The 24,526-nt window shown below is 37.9% G+C and overlaps 2 protein-coding genes across 4 annotated transcripts; both read right to left on the bottom strand.

Annotated features, from left to right (window-relative positions):
• Positions 1–493: 493 nt before the first annotated feature.
• Positions 494–11,494, bottom strand: lamp2 (lysosomal-associated membrane protein 2). Of its 2 annotated transcripts, none has more exons than XM_061048478.1 (9): positions 11,337–11,493; positions 9,293–9,408; positions 8,490–8,697; positions 8,226–8,387; positions 7,899–8,128; positions 7,668–7,787; positions 7,154–7,208; positions 6,894–7,064; positions 494–3,083 (listed from the first exon to the last, which is right to left on the bottom strand). In XM_061048478.1, the coding sequence occupies exons 1-9, from the start codon at positions 11,380–11,382 to the stop codon at positions 2,941–2,943; spliced, it is 1,251 nt and encodes a 416-aa protein (XP_060904461.1). In that variant the 5' UTR covers positions 11,383–11,493; the 3' UTR covers positions 494–2,940. The 2 variants fall into 2 exon arrangements, with proteins under 2 accessions (XP_060904461.1, XP_060904462.1); XM_061048479.1 differs by lacking the exon at positions 494–3,083 and adding an exon at positions 5,998–6,265 and having other exon boundaries at positions 11,337–11,494.
• Positions 11,495–11,629: 135 nt separating this feature from the next.
• cul4b (cullin 4B) lies at positions 11,630–22,878 on the bottom strand. 2 transcript variants are annotated; one of them, XM_061048475.1, is made up of 20 exons: positions 21,962–22,878; positions 21,197–21,312; positions 20,982–21,085; positions 20,795–20,864; positions 19,608–19,681; positions 19,354–19,516; positions 19,056–19,145; positions 17,283–17,365; positions 17,112–17,179; positions 16,839–16,957; positions 16,553–16,745; positions 16,343–16,447; positions 16,129–16,239; positions 15,910–15,995; positions 15,104–15,211; positions 14,906–15,019; positions 14,719–14,824; positions 14,427–14,599; positions 14,185–14,337; positions 11,630–12,844 (listed from the first exon to the last, which is right to left on the bottom strand). In XM_061048475.1, the coding sequence occupies exons 1-20, from the start codon at positions 22,425–22,427 to the stop codon at positions 12,749–12,751; spliced, it is 2,598 nt and encodes an 865-aa protein (XP_060904458.1). In that variant the 5' UTR covers positions 22,428–22,878; the 3' UTR covers positions 11,630–12,748. The 2 variants fall into 2 exon arrangements, with proteins under 2 accessions (XP_060904458.1, XP_060904459.1); XM_061048476.1 differs by having other exon boundaries at positions 20,795–20,873; positions 20,991–21,085.
• Between the last annotated feature and the right edge of the window lie 1,648 nt (positions 22,879–24,526).

The following is a 24,526-nucleotide window of genomic DNA, read 5'->3' as shown; positions in this document are numbered from 1 at the left end:
GGAATTACATTAAAAAAAGAACAAAACTGTCAAAGTGTATCTTCATATAAAGTTACATCTCTGTAGTCATAATCCATTACATTTCCTGAAGGTTGAAGCTCAAGGCAACTTTTAAGGTTTGCCAGCTTGTTCATAAGACTGTGATGCGGGACATGAAGCACTACCAATATGTTTTTTTTACCACCATCATAAAGCCTAACTTGAAGGATAGTAGTTGGTTTGTTTTGCTTATTATTTCAAAAGTGAGACCAGTGAAACCCTAAATAACACAAGTCATCGAAATGCAGGTTTATACTTAAGCCTACATCACACTGAATGACCTCCTCTGGGTGAGTGACAGTGATAGCTGAATGAGTCATGCTTCTGTGTGCCGTCACAGGTTATAGGGTTGGTGAATGTTTCATTTTGTCACAAGAGACACACGAGCTCCTGTCCTCGCCTACACAGTAAAAAAAAAAAATCGAACCTTCAAAAGAACGACAGTGATACAAAACAAGAACTAAACTTTATTTAATTCCCCACTTGTGTTAAACAAGCTCACCATATCACATTCTTCATCAGATGGAGACAAGCTTCAAGCAAGCAACTCAGAGGTGCACAAAAGAAAGGCACAAAACTGTCAGGGGAGGGGGTGATCGAATGTACAGAATTGAGGATCATACACATGAAACAATGATGGTCATAGTATTCATATTTGAACTGTTCATGCTGCTGATGTTATAATAAAATCAAATGGGGGGTACTTTAGGGATCATACTAGCAATTTTTTAAGTAAAATCAAATTGAGACTTGTTGATAAACGAAGGTTAAGGTTAGGTGAAAAAAAATACCCTTTTGAATAAACAGGTTCATAATGGAGCATCATTTTATTTATTCAACAAATACCGATCTTTGAATGATAGGTGTACATTTAAAATAATTATCTTTTTAGTCTTAACATGAGCGAAAAACACATTCACACACAAAAAAAGAAACAAGAAAACAACTGGTCCCATTGCTGGTACAGTGTTGTGATAAGTTAGCGTCCCTTTCATCAAGCTACAATTATGTGACTACATGTGCAACACTTTCATTGAGCTGTTAAATTATGTCAAGTGATGGTTAAAGAAACATTTAAAAAAAACCATTGAAGTCCACAGCGGGATAGTGTTTCTATTAGCTTGCTCGTACATTCACGTCATCAAAAATTAATGTCATTCATTCTATACAAGAGATTAATTTACATGTATACTACTGTACAGCACAGAAACCGAGAGGGAAAAGCCTCTCTGGGGCAAGGAGGAAGGAGGAGCTCTCTAGGGAAGAGGTGGATGGCTACCAACAGCCATAAATTTAAGTTTCAAAACATGCAATCTACAATCAAACGATGCAATATTGATCATAAATGTTTTGGTACTTGTTTCAGTCATTGGCATTAAAGCAAAAGGGAAAGGAAACCATTGGGGTTGTTGCTGGGATTCATTTTAAGCTGTTTAGGAGAAAACGGTTATGTTGTGGGAAAACGGAAAAAAAAAGCAGGAATTTGGGATTTTTTTACTGGATGCACTGACGGGCAGCGGAGTGATTCGGTGGGTGTTTTTAAAAGAGCTGTGAGGGTTGAGGGTGTGCGAGAGGCAGAAGCAGCCAGGGTTGAATTATACAGACTGGTAGCCAGTGCGACTCTTCCTCCGGCCAATCAGGTAAGAGATAAGCACGAGGACGATTAGGAAGCTGAGTGCCACACCCACTGCGATGGGCACCAAAAAACTCAAATCAGAGTCCAGGAAGCATTCCTCAGCTGACAGACAGAAAGACAGAGAGGAGACAGACAGCAGGTTAGTGGTTTAGTAAGCAGAAAATAAAAGAATTGAAGATATTTACAGTCCACAAAGAGTTAGAGAAAGGACAGAGAAGCAGGAGAGGAGAGCAGAACCTACAAATTAGTGCAATCAATGATAATAAATGTACTGTTGATAACAGAAAGGGTCGGTAGATTCTCCCAAAAAAAATTAAAGAAATCACTTGCTTGGTTTGTAGTGATTATTCCGCATGATTTATTTTCTATCACACAAAATGAGCAATTGAAATAGTTAAACATGATGTCGGACAATTTGGGAAACTGCATAATTCTGAGCAAATTTAGCGGCAGATGAAAAATTCTACACTCTCGTCTGTCTGTCAATCTAAAACAAAAAAAACTCAGCCCAGGTTTAGCTTAGCTGAGCATTAAGCCTTGAAACGGGTAAAACAGCAAGCCTGGCTTTTGTCTGCTGATTACAAATAATGCAAATCGTTTCATCATCATGCTCGTTAATCCAGACAAAATTTCAAATTTGAATACAAATAGATGTTTTAAATTGTTTACTTTTTTAAACTAATTTTGTGCTCAAGCCTCCAGAAGAAAAAAAAATGCTGGATCATACGTGTCCCACATTAGATTTGTTTTTTTCCAGTATTCACCCTGTGAGTAACTGTAATAGAAATAAATTGGGATAATGACGAATGTGTTGTGTCGTCATTATCAGGAGACTCCAACTCACAGCTCCCTGCCAAGAAAATAGTCCAAGAAATATCATATGTATCCTTCTATTGTCTCACGCATTAACAAGCGAATAACAACACCACGTTAATGAGTAATCTGTGGAGGTGCTGGGAGGCAGAGCCATATCAATGTCCCCATGTTTTGAGGCTATGCTAGGCTAACTGCAGATTCATAGTTGCAGTACAGACATGAGAGTGGTATCAATCTTGCCAGCAAACTCTTGTGCGAGAAAACAAATTAGCAGGTTTCCCATTTTGTGGACAACAGCATGAAACACTTCACGGAAAGATCCGTAAAACACAAGTTAGTAATTTTTTTTTTTTTTTAACAATTAGAGAAAGGCAGCAAAGCAAACAGGCAACTATTTAACAATCCATTCATTTTGTAGCATAAAAGATTTTGATATGAGGCGAGTTTAACTAGAAAGACTCGTAGCCAGTGGCCATGTTTCTCTTTCTCCCGATGAAATAGGCCATCAAAACGATAAGAATGAGAACAAGCAGGGCAACACCAACAGCTATGGGAACAAGGAAGCTCTCTGCATCAGTCTGGCATTCCTCGGCTAGATGAGAATGAAGAGAGCAGAGAGGTGAATGTTTTACAGGCTGAACACGAGAATTGAAATAAAAAGAATGTATGGTTAATGCAAGAACCCCTGAAAGAAAGAATTAGCCTGCTTGAGAAGAACCCAGGCGTTTAAAGCAACATGAAGGAACAGTTTAAAAAAAAAAAAAAGGAACAAACATTTACTCAATTGTCCAGGGCAGCAATACAGTTTATTTCCATGAGTCTTAAAATACTAAAAAAAAAAACTCCACTTCAGTCTGACACTCAATCTGAAATCCAGTTAATCATAATCCAACAGCATGAGGGAACAGAGATTGAATCATTTGTATCCACAAAACACACATGAATTGATCTCTCACAAGACAGTCTTGCAGCACAAATTCCCTTTGCTGAACATGTATGTGCAATGTTCTCAAGTGTAGGGAAAGCCAAATCATCACCACGACAGTATTAGTACATTTGTGAATGAACAAAAAATGTGTTTGTAACGAGATGCACAAATGTGATGAGGAACCTGTGAGATGATTTTTACTGCCAGGGAGTTAATTTTGTGAAAACAAACATTTAAACCAGTGCTGCAAAACCATCTTTAGACTGCGTTTGTACAAAGCTGAAATACTCAAAAGCAGCAAAAATCAGAAGCAAAATCAAAGCTCATATTTGATTTACAGCCATTATTCATACACACATACAACTTCCTGGGAAAGCAACATTTTTTTAAGCAACTTAAAAAGCAAGCACTCTCATATCCAGCATTGTTTAATGCCTACATTGCTCCTGTTCTGAAGAGTTGAAACAAGGCTAACACTATGCTACATTGTGCTAGAATGAAGCAACATCTGCAGCTATTACCACTTGTCACATTGGCTTTCTATAAAAGAAACACATTCTGGGACTTGCCTCCATCCAAAACACAGCATCAATATAACCTGCACTCATTTCTCTGACGCCAAAGCACCAGAAAACTTAATTTCATCTTCTCACTTGGAGTGTAGAAAAGTTCAGACAGAGATAAAGATTCCAGGTACCAATCCAAATTCAGTGTTCAAAAATAATAGTATTATAATCAAACAGCTGCCGGCCTATAACAGACACTAGTTCTATCATGTGAAATGTGAAGTCTTGTATGCTGTAGACTTTGGCTTATTCTGACAATATCTTCATGTGTAAAACATTGTCAATTAGCTAAGATTTAATTAAGTGAAACTAACATTAAATTAACTCCTGATGAGTGCCAGGGTTAAACTCATTAACACATTAATCCAGAATGAGTATATCTATTAAACGTGAGATTATGTCACATACTTCAGTGGATTTGTCAAATTTTCAATTCAAATCTCAAGACATGTATGGGCTGACACTGTTAAGTAAGGTCAAATGGCTTTGGTGTTTAAAGTAATACATGTTTTGGATTGAGAGCTCAGCATAAAGACTGGAACAGGTGAAACAATTTGGCAGACATGTTTACTTATGACAGAATCTGCCTAGCTTTTCTCAATGGTTCTGGTCTTAGTGAACTACATCCTGGTTTTATCGCTATACTTAACCAATATGCAGGTGTTTGAATCTAACAAACTGTGCTCCACTTTCTTTCTAAACAATATGACCATTCAATGATAGAGAGTTACTTAAACAAACATCTGAAATTAAGTTTTCAGGAGTTTTAGAGTCCTCCGATGCAGCTTCAGCAGTCAAAGCTTATGCCTATACACAGGTGAGATAATAAGACAACAATCCTGACCAAGCGAAAAATCTAAATAGCGCCTTAGTGCATTTGTATGAATGTATCCTCGTTTCAGAATTGCCTGTGCTGAAAGCGTAGTTCTACACACCAAATGTCTCCCTTTTCTAAACATAATGCCTTATTCTTTAACAAAACAAATATCAGATTTTTCACTGACTGGACTATGTGCAAATTTAAGACACATTTTAAACAGCAGACATTTTAACATGACACAGCAGAAAAAGCTGTGGTTTCATTAACAACACTAATGAGAACCTCATCACTGTATATGTAGTTCTGTCAGTTTTTCAAGGCCTCAAAGCTTAAATGTCAACTTAATTATCTTTATTTCCACGTAAACTTTTAGTCATAGAAACTACGTCAAAATGTGCTGGATGAAAAAGGCATGCTAATGCTAAAACAACAGATGCTTGTCTCCACAGTTATCATTTGATTTAAGCCATATAATTAGGACAATTCCCACAGTTCTTCCTGCTCTACAGGAGAAAACATGGGCTTAAGCATATTTTCTTTTACAATTTTCCAAAGGGAATCTACTCTCATCATAGTTTAACAGTTTCATGAATCAAAGGAAAAAAGCGTCTAAACAATCTTCCTTTGATTTGATGAAGAGAATAAAGGGGAAATTGTTGTCCTTATATGACTTAATGTAAATGTGCATGGGGATAAAAAAAAACAAAAAACGTCAAACCATAAAGTAAAAACTAAAATCTGCTCAAAAAAACAACAACTAAAACATAAAGGGGAATGTCTGCAGAGCAAGTGCAGGATCTCATCATGGGATAAGAATGTGTCAAATGAATGTCCAGTTCTTTTGTGTGTACCTCGGTATTTGAATGTTGAAAATCTTGTTTGTAAATGTTATAACTTACGTTTAAGTTGTGGGGATCTTTCACTTGCTCATTTACAAAAATCACAACTAAAAGGAAGGACACGACATCCTTAAAACAACAGAAAAGAATCACAAACATTTGGGGTTGACAAGTTTGGTCCTCGAGAAAAACACCAGACCCCCTCGTGTTAACATTGACTTATCTTCTCATCAAAGTGTCCTTAAAGACCTTTTGACTGGTATTCAAAATGTTTTGTGCTTTGAATGTCCCATAAGGACCAATTACCTCAACACTTACAGATGGTAAAACATTGTTTTAATAAAAAAGCTGTCTTGTGTTTTCTTAAATTCATGTTTTTACTCCCGATTTTTTTGTGTGTGCCAATTCAATAATTGCACTTGAAACCCAAGGACCAGGCTTGGGAACCCCTTGATATGTCAGGATAGATTACAATCTGGATTTAAAGGGTCTGATATCCAACATAAGTCTTTCTTCGACCAATCACGTAAGCGATCACTACAATGAGAATCAAGCCAGCCAGAGCAGCGCCAACAATGATTGGGATTAAGATGCTGGTGTCATCCAATGAACATTCATGAGCTGCAGATAAAAAGAGAGTCAGTCACAGGGGGAATAGAGAGGGTCTCACAGACATCACTGAGTGTCTCCTGAGAGACACAAGCAGCAGATGATTTGAGCTCCTTAACGTTGCTAAAATACAAAAATGCATACCTCTCGGTACTTTCACACAGCAATGTGAACAATATGAATGAACGTGCATGGCATGAGACATGAGACATCAGCAGATTCACTTTATATAGTTTAAGTGATTCTGGAGGAGTTGGTTTTTGATTTGTTTGAACTCATCGTGTCCATTAAGATTCTAATAATCCACATACCTGAAAACATTTCTTCATTTTAAAAGGGGGGAAAGCCAAAGGGGTTGAGAAATGCCAATTTTAAGTGAAAATAACAAAATCACATCATTGCTTTTTATCACTGTAAAAAAAAAACAGTCAATTATAGTATCCTTGGTATGCTGAAATATCACTTTTTTTTGTTGGAGGGGGGGCTGTGGTTAATTCTCAGTATCATCAATTTGGTTGATTCATTAACAACATAAATTATATTTCTCATCATAACCCTCAGACCTCCGACACCTAGAAAGCAGTTTGTTCAGGACCTGGCGAGAAATGTCTGATTTAAGAAACATTAAAGATGAACCTACCTGTACTGAAAACACCCTTCCTGACTCCAAAGGGCTGCACTCGAAGGTCGAAGGTGAAGACCGTGAGCATGTTGGTGATGGTGTAGTTCTGTTCTTTGTTGCACATGTAAGAGGCACCGACAGCTGCCTCCCACAGACTCAGGTTGGTGTTCGCCTCCGAAAACACAACACCTCGAGGAGAAACACACAAATAATATGAAAAATGGAAAATTGCTTTAATGTGCTCGGCCTAAGAGATATGACATAACTCTTCTTATTACCAGAGCTGGTCTTTCCCGTGATGTTCAGAGCATGCAGGCGGAATTTCTTTGTGTCCTGTAAGAAAGAAAAACTCAAGATCGGACATTTCCTGGATGGCTTTTTTTCAGGAACAAGTAAGTTTGTAACAAACTTGTTTAGCTTTTGCGAAAGACTTTAGGAGATGAAATGGTAGGAATGGAAAAAAACATTCTTAAGAAGTATTCATTAGTATTTATTCAGCTGAAATAGAATAGTTGTGTTTGTATGATCACGTTTCTGAGGCCAGAATAAACAAAACAAACATTGGCTTTCAAGAATGCTGTTTACAATTTTTCTGAAGGTTTTAGTTAAGTTTCAAAGTAGAGGCTAAGAAAAGCTGCTATTAGTTTCGTTGCAATCTTCAACATACCCACTAGATGTCACTAAACCCTTCACACAGCCCCTTCATGTGTTTTAATGGCTTTTTTCTTATACTGAAAACATGTTGGACAATTTCATAAAGTGTGAAAAAACATATATATTGTTGAGACTTACATTGGTGAATGTGAGCATTATGGTCATTGTTTTGGACTCCACAATCAGATCACTGCTGTTGACTCCACACTTTCCGGAGGTTATGGTCCCATTGGGATCAAAGTTCATCTCCTGATATTTCTATGCAAGAAGGAAGAGAATCAACTCAGCAGAGGCTTTATCTTTATGTCACCATGAACACAAGGGGCTTAACAAGATTCAAACATGATTATTAAGTGTTTGTGAAAATACCTCTGCCTGCTTCAAACCGATCCGCAGGCCAAAGTTGGCTAACAGACAGGCCGTGCTGTTGTCGTCGGGCTTGATCATGTACGCACCCACGGCGGGTGTTGGGAGGGTGGGGGTCGGGGTAGTTGTAGGAGTAGGGGCGGCTGTGGTGGCGTTTGTGACAGGAGCTGTCGTGGGGGTATGTGTTGTTGGGGGGACAGTGGTTGATGGTACATCAGCAGCACACGAGGTAACTATGTAAGAAAACAGTGAGGACATTGATAGATTATTATATGAACAGGGGGTAAATATTACAGGCCTGTGTAGCTGTGATGCTAAAACTGCACTTACGGTTCTCACTCTTGCTGTTATTGCTGACAAAAGCCTGTATGAGCACGTTCCACAGAGTCTGATTGACCGTATCAGATTCAAAGGTGTCTCTGCTTTTGCATGAGTAGCAGGTGTCCTTGACTACACTGGTAATTTCAGGCTTAACAGAAACAGAGAGGGTTTCTGGAAGAAATAACAAAATATATACACTTCAGAATCAGTAATGAAAACTTGAATCCATGTGGTTGTTTTTTTTCTGTTTGAACGGTACAGTGCACAAGTTACCATTTAACGCAGCATTGGGGAAGACGGCCTTGTCGCTGAGGTTGTAGGAAAAGGTGATGGAGTCTGCCTGGTACTTCTCTCCATCGTTAGTGAAGTTCACACTCCAGGTGTGTCCTCCAAAATTCAGCTTCAACAAAGAACTCGTGACATTACAGTCACTTCCGTCCGTTGTGACTTTACTGGGAAGTTCAAACTCGGCCGTAGAACTCTGAAAGACAGCAGAGTGTGACCTTATTTAGCATGATCATAAAAGGTGGTGTTAAACCTTTCAAATCAACCTTGGCAGACCTCAATGGCCTGGAAAAAAACCATCCAACTTAAACAGACAGTTTCTTGGAATTCAGTTTTTATCACTTAAAAAATGTCACCTGTAAGATATAAAAAGAACACAAGTTTTGCAGTGCATAGTCTGGTAGATTCCTTAAACAACAAATCTACTTACAGAAGTTGGAATCATATTAATAACAAGACTGATCTGTTAACTGCAGCAACTCACTCAACAAAACAATTACAGGATACGTTCCAGGAAAAGTCACTGACAGAAATGCTGAATGGCAAGAATACAATTATTTTCTTTGTAGTGGCTTCCCTCATTTCCCCTCTCTATGATGACATGTTCTCCCACAGGAGTTGTATGACAGTCACGCTGTTGAGCCGGCCTGATAAGAGCAGAGCTGCTTTAATCGAAAACTTGGCAAAGGAACTGCATAAGGGTACCGTGTGACCTGACGTAATAAATATGACAAACAGAGCTGGTCTAAGAGGAACACCTGATGTTTAATGCAGGAAAGATCAACACTCACCTTATTGCCAACTTCTTCATATGAGACTGAGAAGTTCACCATTAGATTGGCATATATACATAGCTTGTCTTCATTGTCTTTGACCATCACCTCCACACCGTGTGACAGCTGAAACACTGAAAAGGAAGGAAATATATTTATTTTTTTGTTTCTTACTAAATATGTTATTTTTCTAACTAAAAATACAGTTCAAGCAGCCAAGTCAGTAACACCTGCTAAAACTGGATTACCACCAGCTCCACACACTGAAATACAAGTTACAGTAAGCAGTTAGGCATGCTGTTAAAAGTATTGCCACTAGACCTTCATTTGAGCTGCGTAATTCAATCTACTTAACCATTTTCGCTTGGTAAAATGACCCCCCACGCTGCTTAAGAATCTAAATACTGTCACATCACGTGTTTGAGCAACTACATGACCTTAAGTTGACTTCAGTAAACAAAACAAAAACCCCTTAAAAACACATTCTTCATACAATGAGTCTTTAACAGACAAGGGGTCAAGGTCCATTCACATTTACTGTATGATTTTGTCAATATGCACTGTCATCAACTCAACAACAGCTGCTTGCCTCAATCCCAGAGGAACATTAAAGGTATAAAAGCACCTGACAGGAACTCAGCTCACATGATGGTCTGTGAACTTGATATGAACATAACAAGAGAAGGTTTTCCTACATACACTAACGGATTTGACTTAAAGTTCCTCTACTCCACTTGATTTTTTTTTTTTTTTTAAATAAAAAGTCTCCAGCTGAGATTTTTGTATTCAAATCACAGATGATTGTTGGAAGCAAATGTGGTAACGCCTATTAAAGCAGAGTCTGCGATACTGAATGTAAAAAGTATTTGTATTTAGAATAAAGCTAAAATACCCGATATGGTCCGAGAGCAGGGGGTGGGCAACTGTGGTCACAGCAAGGGCCACATTCATTTAATTCTCACTGCCAGGGGGCCAAATTGTAGGATACAAAAACGATAACAGCCAATTATGTCTCAAATTTAACTCAACATATATCAGTGATCAAATATTATTGTGGAAATATTTCTGGTTTTGATGATTACATGGCAGATTTTGTCATGTTTTGATATGTAAATTGACCTGAGGGCCACATTGAGGGTCGACGAGGGCCGCATGTGGCCCCCCCTGGCCCTTACCGAGAGCCTCTCACATAATTAAATTTTAGCTATCACGTTATGTTATATAAGGTAATAGCAAAGTAATTGATGTCAATTTTATTTCCTCTGAATTATACATATAGTTAAAATGGCTGTTATTCTTTTCTTGCTCATTGTTGTGGAGTCATAATTTCCGGGTTAGTTTGTTAAATTCGCGTTATCACAAAACGAGATCTCGTTCTGGTGTACTGTCACATGCTAACTTACTGTAAACTGTAAAACGTAGCCAACTACTTATTTAAGCCAGGAAATGTAATATTAACGCGTTTTATGTTTGGGTTAGATTAACTATTTTGTACTCTTTCAGCCCCGATAAGAGTAACACATGTAACACAGACAGTCCGCGGGTTTATCCCCAACTCACACTTATCCAACCTGTGTGCTAAAGGCTAAAGAAGCTAGCGTCACCTGGCCGAAGAATATCTATAAACACAACTTACCTATTCGTCACTTTAAGGCGTAGTTAGTTCAAAAACCACCTTGTTATGTCACGATAAAATGCACTGAACAATATGAGCTGCACACGACGTAACAGGGTCGGTCTAATGTTGTTGACGTAGGTAACAATTAGCATGCGAGCTAGTTTCAAAACATCACGACGAGACCGGCCTGCTGTTCGGATAAACAAGTCGATGGTGGTTTCGTTTGAAGCATTGACACTTTTACCCCACATTTAATTCATGTTAACACATCAAAGAAGAGTTACAACTAGGTGATATTCTTTAAAAATATATATTATCCAGAGCTGCTTTTAGTCTTCGCACAAAAGGGCCCAGAGTCTCTCCCTGTAAGTTTAATCAACACAATGTTTTCTTTCACTCTCTTCGCGATATATTCAAACACAAGTAAAAAACTAAAGTACATACCGATGCCAGAGGCGAGGAATAAAACAACAGCTGCATATCGATACATGATGGCAATGCAGGAAAGGAGTGTGAGCGACCGGAGAGACGACGACGAAACCCCGGACAGAGATGAAGCTGTGCAACCTCCGACTGTACCAGGAAATGGAAGTCATATGACATGGATCAATGTGTCAAACCAGAAAGAGGTGTGGACTTCAAATCCCTCTCCCCCTTTGTAGTTACTCATTAAAACTACATTAATTAAAAAAAAAAAAAAAAAGCCAGTATTTTTGATAAATAAAAGAATACCAGACTGAAACAGTTCTTTTAATCTGAAGCGATAAATTTAACAGACTCATACAAACAAGGGCATGTCTACTCAATCTTTTTTTTTTTTTTTTTAAACTTGTGCTGAGGCAAACTCACTTCACATTACCTCCACTTTTCAGAGTGAGGTAATGCAAACCTCACAGGGAAACATACAAAAAAAAGTGTTTTGTGTAAATACATGTAATGACACTGGGGGGGGGGGGGGGTTTGAGGAAATTTGCTTCGATGTTGTGCTTTTAGTTTAATTCTAAGGGTTAACAAAAAAAGATTTTCTAAAAAGCAGTTGACTTGTCAGATGAGATTATTTAAAATGTCACCTTTGTGAATTATGTACAAAAAAATACAAAGAAGGAACAAATAGGAAAGTTAAATGCATATAACTTGTTAAACTGAAATTTTTTAGCAGCTTGAATATGCCCTATGACAAAAGACGTGTTCCTTTTTTTTTTTTGGCACAAACTGGATCAACGCTTGTGTGTTCATGATCACAGCTTCATCAGATGGCTATATGGGCTCAAAAACTGTAACGCCTACTGCAAGAGCAAACATTCGACACAGATATTTCCCAAATTCTCAATTTCCTACCATGAATGTTAGTCCACTAGTCCAACATTTGACACTGACTGAAGAAATGAGCATCGATTTAGTATATTTTATAATTTTTCTCTCCAATTTGTGGTACATTAAGAGCTTTGTTAAGTGTGTCAGCATTTGCTTGGGATATTGTGTGAAAAAGAAGAAGAAAGTGACGTGATAACAAAGAGCATATTGTTTCAAACTATGGACAAAGAAGAACATAAGTTTGAAAATAAATATTTTTCCTCTCCATTAAAAAAAAAAGCAAACGTTGCAACATCTGTATGTCTTCTTTGTCTGTCCACGGCAGCCCAAGTCTCTCAGCGGCGCTGAGAAAATGGACAATATTCTCTTTTCAATGGGCATGCAGTCCACAGGATCACAAGACCCCTGACAAAAATCCTGTGGAGCAGTATCCATTCACTTGTCGGTCGCTGGGTTGAAGATGATAAAGATTAACGTCCACCGGAGCAAAAGATTTTGAGACTGATCACTTTGCCTGACCGTCTGAGTCTCTTCTGCTTTCTCTAAGCCACGTAGTTGTATTGGTTGGGGTTCTCCTTGTCACGCTCCATATAGTCCCTGTCAATTAGAGACTCTATCCTCTTCTTCAAGTCAGCAGGCTGAGAGGGAAGAGGAGAAGCACAGGTTAATGCGGGGGGGGGGACATGCCTATATATTTGGTTATTTTTATGCTTCAAAGTGTGACGCAATTACAGTTAAAAGCTGATTCATGTTAACCATGCTACTTCTCCAGTCTAACCTACTACACAAAAGTTCTCCTTGTAATAGACAGTCAATTTTGGTCTTCAAACATTTTTGTCTTATATCTTTTTAAGTACTCACAGCTTATTAGGAACCTGTGAGCAGGTACAAAATAACACCAAAACAGCCGGTAACAACCCCTAACACCCTTTAGGTGTGTTTTTGAAAGATCGGGGTTCTCAGTTAAAATCTGAGAAAAGTTCATGTCTGTCTATGTTATAAGATTTTTGCTGGTATTTATGTTTTTCGATAATTTTATGTGACGAGAAATAGCAGTATAAACATTAAAAAGATATGCCTGAGCCAGGGTTAGCGGAATACTTCATCATTGTACATCACTAAAGACAATGAATTGTTATCATCCCTGAACATAATTATCTGATCTACAGTAGTTACAATACAATCTATCAGTGTATGTCAAATTATATGACAGATTATAATATGTAATGTGTATATATTTTATATATATAATATTAATATTTTACTCCTTTTAAGGGCCATTGTTACAAATACTACAAAATGTTCTACTCCCACTCCTATTATTACAAAATATAATGTAATAACCAAAATGTAATATTATTATTATAATTATAATAATTATAGTAATTGTTATTTATTTATTAGTGATAAAAATAACAGTAATATTTTAATACATTTGTTATTTTCTAACATGACTGTGAGAGCCTCTCTACCAGATTTATGATAGGTTTAAAACTGAAAAAAACTTAACTGACTGTAAAATGTCCAGAAAAGGAAATGTGGTCACAATTTGTTTTTTTTTTTTTTTTTTACTTTTTGCTATTTTTGGTGATAATATTCCTGTTTCTTGAGCTGTTGCAACAACAACATTTCTCCCAATGGGCGATCAATAACGTTTTATCTAATCTTATCTTAATAGTTTTAAATGATAATTATAAAATTATGGATTAAGATTTCAATCATGAAATCAGTGTAAAAAAAAAGTTTTTGGTTTATTTAAATAGTATATACAGTATCTATATCTATATATAAAAAAACCTTCTGGCTATAATACTCAAATATGTATTCTCTAATGCCTACAGTATCAAAAATAACCGTTTGATAAACGGAAATTCACAACTTCAAAAACTAAATGGGTTTTAATGAGCAACACTCTCCCCTGTTTAAATCAATATATCATGCTTTGGAAATCAAAGCAATGCAATGTCGTGTGACTCACCTTGACTGGGAATTTGAGCTGGTTGTACACTTCAGACATCAAGAGATTATGGCTCAGAGTCTTCCTCATTTTCATGATCCGCACAATGGCAGCATCAATTTGATACTGACGATCCTGAAAGACTCTTTCTGTGGTGCTCGCTTGCTCCTCAACCTGAGAGAGAACAGATTTTTCAAATCATTATCGACATCACCTTGACAGGAGTTGAATTGTGGAAGAAACCACAAGGTAATACTTAGTACCGTTTCCTTCATCTGGATCTGGTTGATTTTGATCCTGAAGAGCTTGTGTTTGAAGTCGTCATTGCAGGAGAACTTGTCCCCGTCCTCCACGTCTTTACTTTTTGGGATTTTGGTAAGGACACGTGCTTTTCCGCAGGCAAGAGATTGTAGAGTCCGGCGCAGTTCACTGTCCTCTGTTAACAAATAGAACCACCAACAGTGCTGCATCAGTAGTGCTTCATAATGAATAGTAAACAAGGCTTATTTCTTCTTTAAAGTGCTGCCAACTACACTTTATTGTGATCATACAGACCTATTCCTGTTGCCAGTTTGATCTCCTCCAGAGTGAACTCCTCTCCTTCATTAAACATCAGTAACACAAGTGTTTGGAAAAGGGACACCTGCAGCTCCTTCTTGCCCTTTTGACGGAGAAAACAAAGAGAACAATAAGCATTTATTTTTATTCAACATGTGAGTAACCAGTAGAAACCAGTCCAAACCTCTTTGAACTCTGCTTTTAAGACACAATGGCCAAGTGTTGATTGCCACTGCAGCTTCCTGCCGCTGTGTTTGCCCAGGTAGAAGGTCTTGAAGATCTCTTGGAGCCGCACCATCTGGAGAAAGATAACAGCAGCATTACAGAGCAACACATAAAAGCATGCATGATTAGAAAGTTTCAATATTTGCTAAGCACTCACCTCAGGAGGCAGGTGCACCTCCATCGGGACATATGTTGGCCAGTAACCCATAGTGAGGATGTTAACTGTCAGCTCGATGTTGCCAGGAATGTTTTGGCACTGCATATACTACAGACACAGAAAGAACATACAAATGATATGAGACCCCCCCTGATACATTCTGCATTCAATATAATTATCACTTTGGAAACTGAATCTGTTGATCAAAACTGCACTGTGAGTGAATTAAGGAAATATGATCCATGAAGCTCAGACAATAATCAATCCATTCATCTGAGAGCTTTTGGATTTAAATTGGATTTCAGTTATTAAAAATTAAAAATTATATAAAGAGAGGATTTTAGAAATGTGGAAACTTATAAAAGGTGAAAATGACTTGATCATGTGTTTTAACTACTGCAAGGTTTCTGGTAGAAAAAAAACAATATACTCTGTTATGAAAGAATCTACCAGGAATTTAACCTTCATCTACATTTAGACTCACTCACTGTCACTTTTCAATAACTGTGCAAACCGCAGAAATCTTACTCTACCTGAGCAAGGACAGATATGTAGTTTTCCTAAACCAGATGCATGTCAAATTTGATGCAATGCAACATTCAATCATGTCTGACTTCATGTTCATTGTTGCAAATCTGTGCTGGCATTGACAGATAAGAGTTAAGATTAATGCATCCAAATCCAAAAGAGAGAGGGGGGCTGCATTTTTCTACAGTTTAAAAAAAAGGGTCTGAAACCGCCTCTTCTACATAATCTCATTGTCATAAGAATCAGGTATTAAATGAATCCACTGCTGTTACTCTCACCTGTTTGAACTGCACCATGATGTCTTTAGAAAGCTCCATATCCTTGAACATCCCCTCCAGTTTGCTGGTGAACGCTGCTCCACATTCTGAGTAAACAACAAAGATAAAAAAAAAAAAGGGATCGTAAGTCGATACGTGTTCAGGGCCAAGATTGCCCATTCTGCATGTATTCCACATTATGTGTTTGTCAAGTGAGTGACACTTATTGATTAAACTGACCGTGTTTCAGCTTTGACAACATTGATTTTTCAGCATCCACCGAGGCACTTTTTCCAACCAGCAACCTCTTGGCCAGATCTTTTTTGTAAAAGGCTTCAAAAACGTCTTTCCCTACAATAAAAAAAACAAAACAACAACAACACATTTTGCATTAAGAACCACAACACAAGTGGCAAACTCTATTGTAAAAAAGAAAAGTGACAACAAACATTACCATAGATGAATCTAAAGATAATCATGATCTTATCCAGCATCTTCTCCAGCTCTTCATCTGTTGCCTCTTTGTTTCCTGCTCGAAGCTTTGAATCCACATGTTTTGCTGTAAAGAAAAAGACAATTCTGAGTACGCTATAAAGACATATCATAAAGATTGTGATTGTTTGCAAATATACACTCATGTAAGTTATGGAACAATGCTACTGACCTATGAGTTCTGCGGGTTTATTTGGCCGTTTGTTGATGAACGTTTCAAAAGCCTCTTTCATGGCGTTTACAAACTTCTCGTTCTTCATGAAGCAGATATCGATGATGTGATCTACCTTGTCTTTGAAGTCCAGCAGCTCCTGCACCATTGTTTTGTCTTTTTCTGGATTGATTACAATTGTGCTTCCAAAAGCCTACATGTTGAATGACAATGTAAAACATTAATCAACAGGAAATACTAAAAAAGAAAACCTCAATCATGTTACCCAGACATGTCAGTGTTGTACCTTTATGTACTCAATCCAATGCTGCAGGAGCACCTGAACACCGCCTCGTACTCGGCTGAAGAGCTGATAGAGCAGAGACAGATCCTGAATTCTGTTCTCATCCAGCAGGTGAGTCAGCCCTGAATGTTCCCAACAACACAAAGTCAGACATCAGCTGCTTTTATACTTTCAAGATGCATTATGAGCTCAGACAAACAGGGTAGCTAGACATGTACTTCCTGCTTTAATGCTTCTACTCATAGGTCTATATATAGAGTATTTACTTTAGTGTACCTTTTTGCAGAGTAGCAGTGAGATGTTCACCCAGCAACTGCTTCTCCACAGTAGCAATGAGTGGTTTTCTGAGCAGGGGGGAGGAGGGGGACGGGGGGGCAGTGGTCACAATACACATAAATCATTTTCAATTGTTGAATTGCAAACTGAATATCAGAGTTCAACACTCACTGTGTGCTCTGGTCTAGATATGTGATGACTCTGTCAGCCTCCTCCTCCAAGCGTTTGCTAACATGATGAAGATATTCTGGTACCTGCAACAAGAGGGCAAAGTAGAATTATTTGAAGAAGATATACTTTTTTTTTTTACTCCTGTGTGATGAAATTCAATTTTACACTTTTTTATTGAACATGCTGCACACACATAGGCTGAAATACACACACATGCACAAACAGCACCCTATGGGATGTCAGAGTGAGGGGACTACCCACAGCATGCCAAGGGGATTCGGTGCCTTGCTCAAGGAAACCTCAGCAGTGCTCAGGAAGTGAACTGGCACCTCTCCAGCTATTAGACCAACTTCTAGATTTGGTCCGCACAGGGACTTGAAACTGCGAACCCGGCCGGTTCCCAACCCAAGTCCCTACAGACTGAGCTACTGCCGCCCCAAGGCATTAAAATGAATGCTATACTGTCTAAAAAGACTGTAACGCTCCAGTGCAGCACATTTCTAATAGTGCATTGTTTAAATGACAGGTTACAAAGTACTTAGTATGAACATTTAAATTAAAATCATTCAAATGAAGGACCAGATTATAATAGAACACATTTTAAGAAAAGAGAACATTTAATCCTGTGAAAAAAACTTTGATAACCTGATGGGTAACAATGGGTTTCAAAAATGTTTAGTTTGTAAAACTCCAAAAGGTTATTCAAAAATAAAATATCTTGTCAGTTTTCAAGGCTGTAGTTTGTGGCTCTGTTGATATACAAAGTACTTGATATTTATTCTACACTTGCTCTTATAAGGAGATGGATTATAGGTCATACACTCCCTCTAGGAGGGTTTCAATTGAAAGACATTAAATATTTATATAAAAGAAAAAATGATTGCAGGACGTTGTAATTAGTTGCAGTTCGGGTGATGGAGTGAAAAATAATGGACAGGAATCAGAGGTCTGTAACCTTTACAGTAAAAAGGGCCTGAAACATGTGCATCATTCCACTTTTGTTTAAAATAAGTATTGTGAATGACAAGAGAAATATTTGCCAAAGCATTTATAACAAAGAACCAGGGAGAGTAAGCTGTAAATGAGGAGCCTTTAAGAATAAAACTACACCTTTGATTATGTTGTTTTACTTCCTTCTAACGAATCTGAATCTGAGAGAAGAGATGTAAAAGATGATACTAACTCTGCTATATGCGTGTTCATGTGTACTTCATGGTCTTTTAGTTTTTGATTTTAACATTGGCTACGAGATTTATAAAGCAATGCATCTATTATGTTTGCACATGGAGTAGAGTTTATTGAGATACAGTTTAACTTGCATGTCAACAAAAGGAAAACTTTCTTTGTTTGACAACCTGCAGGACACATCAAACCCTGGGATGAGACAATGAAGAGAAACAAAATCTTTCCAATCAATCTAACACGCCAGCAAGTTAACAAATGTGTATTACAGGTTGTAGCTTTTTCAAATAAATGTAATGAAAATCTTTACTCATTGTGCCTGTGCTTTCTGATAACCTGGAGCAACAGATGCAGTATAGTGTTGGTTTCCTTTGAAACGGTGAGTCCCAGTCTGTTTCACTGTACAACCTGATCGTGCAGTTCACATTTTAGATGCACAAGTATCTTAGCTATTAAGTGACAGATCAGATGCTGAACATATGTGCTGAGGAAATGGAATTGTTGATATTGAGGCAGTGATTCACTGGAACAAGAAAGAACACAGCAACAAACAAGAAAATGGGCCCAGAGTATGAGGGTCACATAAATCACCTCTCTCTCCTGCATCAGCCTCTGTCCCTCGGCAGCGTAGAGTCGATTCGTTTCCTCCAAAAATCGTTGCTCAAAGGAGTCTTGATAAATCTGTCAAGAGACGGTGAGAGAGCACAAGTTTCATTAAAGCCATTTGTCAACATAAAAGTGACACATCATTACACCCCTGTGCAAATGATCATCTCAGACAACACAGCTACCAACGCCACACTCTTCTTCTGGTTACAGGAAAGAGAATGACATCCAGGTGCTACAGGATTTCAAATATAATGTCATGCAATGGTCCATGGTCAGTTACCTGCAGGTCTGAGAGCATGCTCAGCAGGCTCCTCAGTAGACTGCGGTCTATCGCCTCTCCGTTTCGCTCCCTCTCAATGAGCAGCAGAATCCCGTCAATGGTTTTACTCTGGACTTTCAGATCGCTGATGATGTAGAACCTGAACAGCTCCAGACCCATGTCCCTGCAGAGTGAGGCGGCTTGTTCAATACACACGTTAACATAACAACCAGCCTCATACTGTCAGAGAACATCTTCATTCAGGGCTCACTCACCAGATTGATGGCAGCATTGAATTTTGTAAAACATATGTGCGATCCAAAAACAAGAATATACTCCTAATCATGATCTGGAAAACAATGGAGGGAAAAAAAACACATTTTGAAATAATCAAGAGATGATGTTCACTTTAAAGCTTTGTCATTCTTTGACTCAAATTAAAGGGTTACTCCACCTACTTTACATGAAAGGATCAGTTTACTCATCACAACTTCTACCTCTGTCACAATAGTGATGTTTTCTGAGACTCTGAAAGAGCTCTCTACCCTCAATCTGAACAGTGTATTTTGTTGGTCCCAGACCCAGGTGACATACTAAGCAGCACCTCTTTACAAGGACTGTTATTGGACTGCATACTAGTAGCCAATAGTGATATATGTGAGAATGCACAACAACTATGCTGCTAGTTACATGTTTAAGAAAAATACTTTTATCCATTTCCTCACTATTTATTGGTCATGCTTTCTATTTGTTTTTATTGTACTTTGTATAATGACAATAGACGTTTATTCTATTCTGTCTCCTAATAGACTTGAATCCTGAATAGAGTAACATTTGTTAAAGGTATTATTTGTTTTCAGTATATGAGATTTGGAGATAGAGTGTTCTAGTAAACCAGTAAAACACATAATGATGTGATATCCAAACATCTTTCTTTCTAGGAATGTGCTAAAAACAGCCAAATCCAAACCTCCAGACTCAGGCTTCACTACAGTACAATCAGATTCCATAAAGGCATTGTTATGTACTTTAAAAAAAAAAAAAAAAGATTTGCTCTTTTCATTTGTCTCTATCCAGATTTTCCACGGGGACTTGCCCATAGATCATAGGAAAATAGATGCCTTATAAAGTATAGCTGTTCCACCTGGCAATGTCCACAAACAAGGATGTTAGTGTGAACAAAAACATGCGAGGAAGTTTTTCTGTGAGTGAGAGCCTCTGGCTGGGATTGGGCCCCCGTCTACCAGGTAACCTGTTAATCATACAAGTCAACTCTGCAGTTATTTTTGGCCTTTTCCTTTGTTCCTTTCATTGTGTTGTGTAATCGGGTGCTCTCCTTGCAGCGTTGCCAAATCCAATTATGCATCGCAAAAGACAATTATGAATAACTCAGAAACTCTGCTGTGATATCAAACTAGTTAAACTAGGATCAAAAGAAAAGTTAAACAGTTAATGATCATACCATTTGTCTGCAGTGATCCTGCCAGCACTTGTCAATTTTCTTTAAGAAAAGCACGCTGTCCAGAGCATCCGTAAGATTACTGTTAAGGCAAAGGTGGGCTGTTATTGAGATCTTTCTTGCGTTAAGGCTTGCGTAATCAACACTATGCTAAACACAATCAATACAGAAGATAAAGTGTGAAGGATATTCTCTGAACTGATCAATCTGTGCCTTGATGTGGTCTTCACACACGGCCCTCAGCTGCTTGTAAAGCTTGGCCGATATCTTATGGGAGCACAGGTTCTCCACAGCCTGAGGGGACAGAAAGAGAGGAGTCAGAAAAAGGACTGTTTCTTTGTCAGTGAAGGGTCATGAGTACAGCCAGCTTCCTCGAGGAGGTCAGCAGGTGTGAAGTAGTCTTACCTGGTAGAGCTCCTCTAGGTTGTACTTAATAGAAGTGCTGTTCTGTATGGCCTCCACCGCCTCTTTAAGCTTCTGCCAGGTCTCTTGTGTGTAGTTCTCCGGCAACTTGGGTTTTTCTGTTCAACACAAAAACACAACTTGTTTTGACACACTTCAATTGATTCAGTGACACACAGCCGACCCAACCACACCACTGTGCTGTGGCACCAGGGCTTTTTCAGGTTAAGCCACGGGGTAAGAGTCAAAAATAAACCCAATATGTGCTTATTGAATACATTACGCGTCATATCGTTAAGAGTTTATGAAGTATGAAATGACAGGGGAACATGTTTAAGTCTCTCCAAATGTACTTTTTTTCCATTATAAGTAGCAATATAAAAAGAAAAACAATCAAAAAAACAAGTTGAAAATGGCGTTTTCATGATGTTTCTGGATATTTCTAAACATCACTGAATAAAAATTACTGTTAAATATCAGGGTGATGTTCAAAGTGATAACATGAAGAGGTTTTTTTTCAAGTTTGATCAGCTCTATTACACTTTCTTAAATATATATTTTTCAGTACTTAGTAGTGCCGATTTGATTAATAGATTCAAAGTTAATAACATTGCAGTATTTTTTGTAGAGGAAAGACCATTACAAATAAGATCTGGTGAGTCATATCTGAATGTGTAGTATAATTAGGGACCATCTCAGAGCTCTTGCAGACTTGTAAACTATTGAGTTTAAGTTGTATTTCGAGCTTGAAATCACATTATCTGCTACCTTTGAAGTTCTTGATGACTAGTTTCTTGGCTGCACCGGGTTTACTGTTGGGGAAGGTGACGGAGCCTGCGGTTTTAGTCAGTCCGTTTGCATGGTGTCCCACGCCGCCGGACAGGAACACGGCTTTGCTTTTGTTATTGGAGCACGAAGCGGCGGCAGCCTCCTCAGCCATTTTCACATCCAGTCCAATGAAATCCACCGAATCCTCAAACCTCAACTTCTTCTGAATGTGCAGCGGAGTGGGAGAGCAGGAGGGGGAAGAAGAAGAGGAGGAGGAGGAATTCAGGGTCTTGGGGGGCGAGGAAGAGATCGTGTCAGTGGGGTCTTCCCTCTCGGATCCGTTTATCTTCCTCTTCTTCGGAGATGTGATGTTACCGCTTTCGTTTTTGACATCAGTAGCCGCTGGTCTAGCCTCCTGGGTTGGCGGTGGTGGGGGATTAGGGGAAGATAAACCTGTTGGAAACATGAAAAAACGGGAATACTAATTCTTAACAGCCCAGTCTTCTTGTTCCTAAACTTCCAGTTCTTGCCGGGAGATGAGCTTCAGTGTCCGGGAGCTTTTTTTTTTTTTTTTCAAATCTTTCTTTACACTGAGAGGTTTCCTTTCCCCAGCATTAAAAAGACAATAATGTGTAAACTACACAGCTCTACTTGAATCTAGCCCTGGTCTCTTTCTTGTTATTGCTGGCAGAAGAAGAAAGATGGTTGGCTATTGCTTCCTCTTTTTTTTGCCTCGCTTGTCTAACCGCGTTGTGCAGTCGTTCAGTCCGGCAGCTTAAAGACTTTTATATTTACAGGAGAAATGTAGCTACGGTAAAAAAAAAAAAAAACTAGGCTCTCATGGTGGTGTAACACCCGCCGGTAAACACGGGGAAATATTCGCTCCTAAAAAGCTAGTCGGTGACCCCACCGGAAGTACTTTGTTCATAAGTACTTTTTGCTCAAGCATGTTTTTTTTTTTTTATTCGAACCACGATGTTGTTTATGTTTTGACCACCAGATGGCGCCATGTCCACGTGTCTCACACCTTTTACACTGACACCTTTACTTCACTGGTGTCTCACATCTTTTACACTGACACCTTTACCTCACTGGTGTCTCACACCTTTCACACTGACACCTTTACCTCCCTGCTGTCCAAACTTTGTTTTCTTGAGGGCCAAAATTGTCGTGTTAGAATCGCTCGCAGGCCATAGTTTTTTTTTTTATTTTATTTTTTTTATATTTAAAATAATTTTGTGGTGAACTTTTTGTATTTTTACCTCTTCAAAAATACCGTAAATACACAATAACAAATTACAGTGAGAAACTATTGTATTCTCTCTCTCTTTTTCTTTTTTTAAATAGTAAGGCTTTGTAGATCAGAATCAAAAGCCTCGCTAAAGAAACCCTTTAATATATATATATATATATATATATTATTATACTAGTCTATATTATATAATATTTCATTATATTACACTATATTGTTCATATTGCACTATATTATATTATACTACATTATATTATATAACTGCACTCTGCATTACTGTGGTACAACACTGCCTCTCTTCTCTGCTGTTTACATTACTTGCTGCTATTTATCATACCAAGTCACTTTAATCATCACTTGTCACTTTATCTTGTCATTCTCTGTAAATACTGTCTCAATTCTCAATTCCCCCCAGTTAACTTCATTCATTTTGTACTGTATAAACCCCCTGTTTTTATTTGTATTTTTACTTATCTTATCTATTCTGTTTAATGTGTATTTTTGAGCTTTCTTGTCTGTGCTGCTGTAACGCCCGAATTTCCCCTCTGGGGATCAATAAAGTATTATCCTATCCTATCCTAATAAAAGGAAAACAAATATTTTGATTTCTTCGTTCTACTTTATTTGTTTTTTTTCTCAGAATCAAGCCTGTAACGTGGTTCATTTTTTTTTTGGAAAAGCTTTCTGCATTTAGCTCAGGTCACTAAATGGTTAAACAACAGTCCGCTTGTTTGCAAAAACTTTGCATACGTTTTCATTTCATAGTTTACAGAAAAAATGTGGAAAATAGTAAAAGCTGTAGATTTGAAAAAAAAAAAAAAAAAAAAAACAACAACATACATGTTACTGAACATTTTCAATTTTAGGAATATTGTTCAGCCCTTGTTAACATGAAAAATAAAAATAAGATAATGTGCCAATCTTAATCAAAATCTTCTGATTCTTCATTTGATGTCATGGGCTGCAAAAAATCCCCTCAAGGGCCGCAAATGGCCCTCGGGCCGCACTTTGGACACCCCTGCTTTACGTGCTTACGTCCATGAGTTTTACTGTTAAAGAAAAAAGAAAAAATATACATAAAGAACTGCACAACATCAAATATACGAAAGAACTTGGGTAAAATAGTATACCATGTAATAAAATACAATATTGTTAAAAATATATTTGATATTATTACAATAAATGATTCATTTGGCGACAGACTGTTGTCGGGATAGACAAAATGTCTATCACAAAAGTATTTTATCAGGGAACAAGTAAAGGATAAGAATAATTATAATATAATAACAGGGTAACAAAAATAGCATTTTCAT

Source organism: Labrus mixtus, chromosome 10, assembly GCF_963584025.1.
Source record: "Labrus mixtus chromosome 10, fLabMix1.1, whole genome shotgun sequence".
Lineage (NCBI taxonomy): Eukaryota > Metazoa > Chordata > Actinopteri > Labriformes > Labridae > Labrus > Labrus mixtus.
This window is presented reverse-complemented; position numbering and strand designations above follow the sequence as displayed.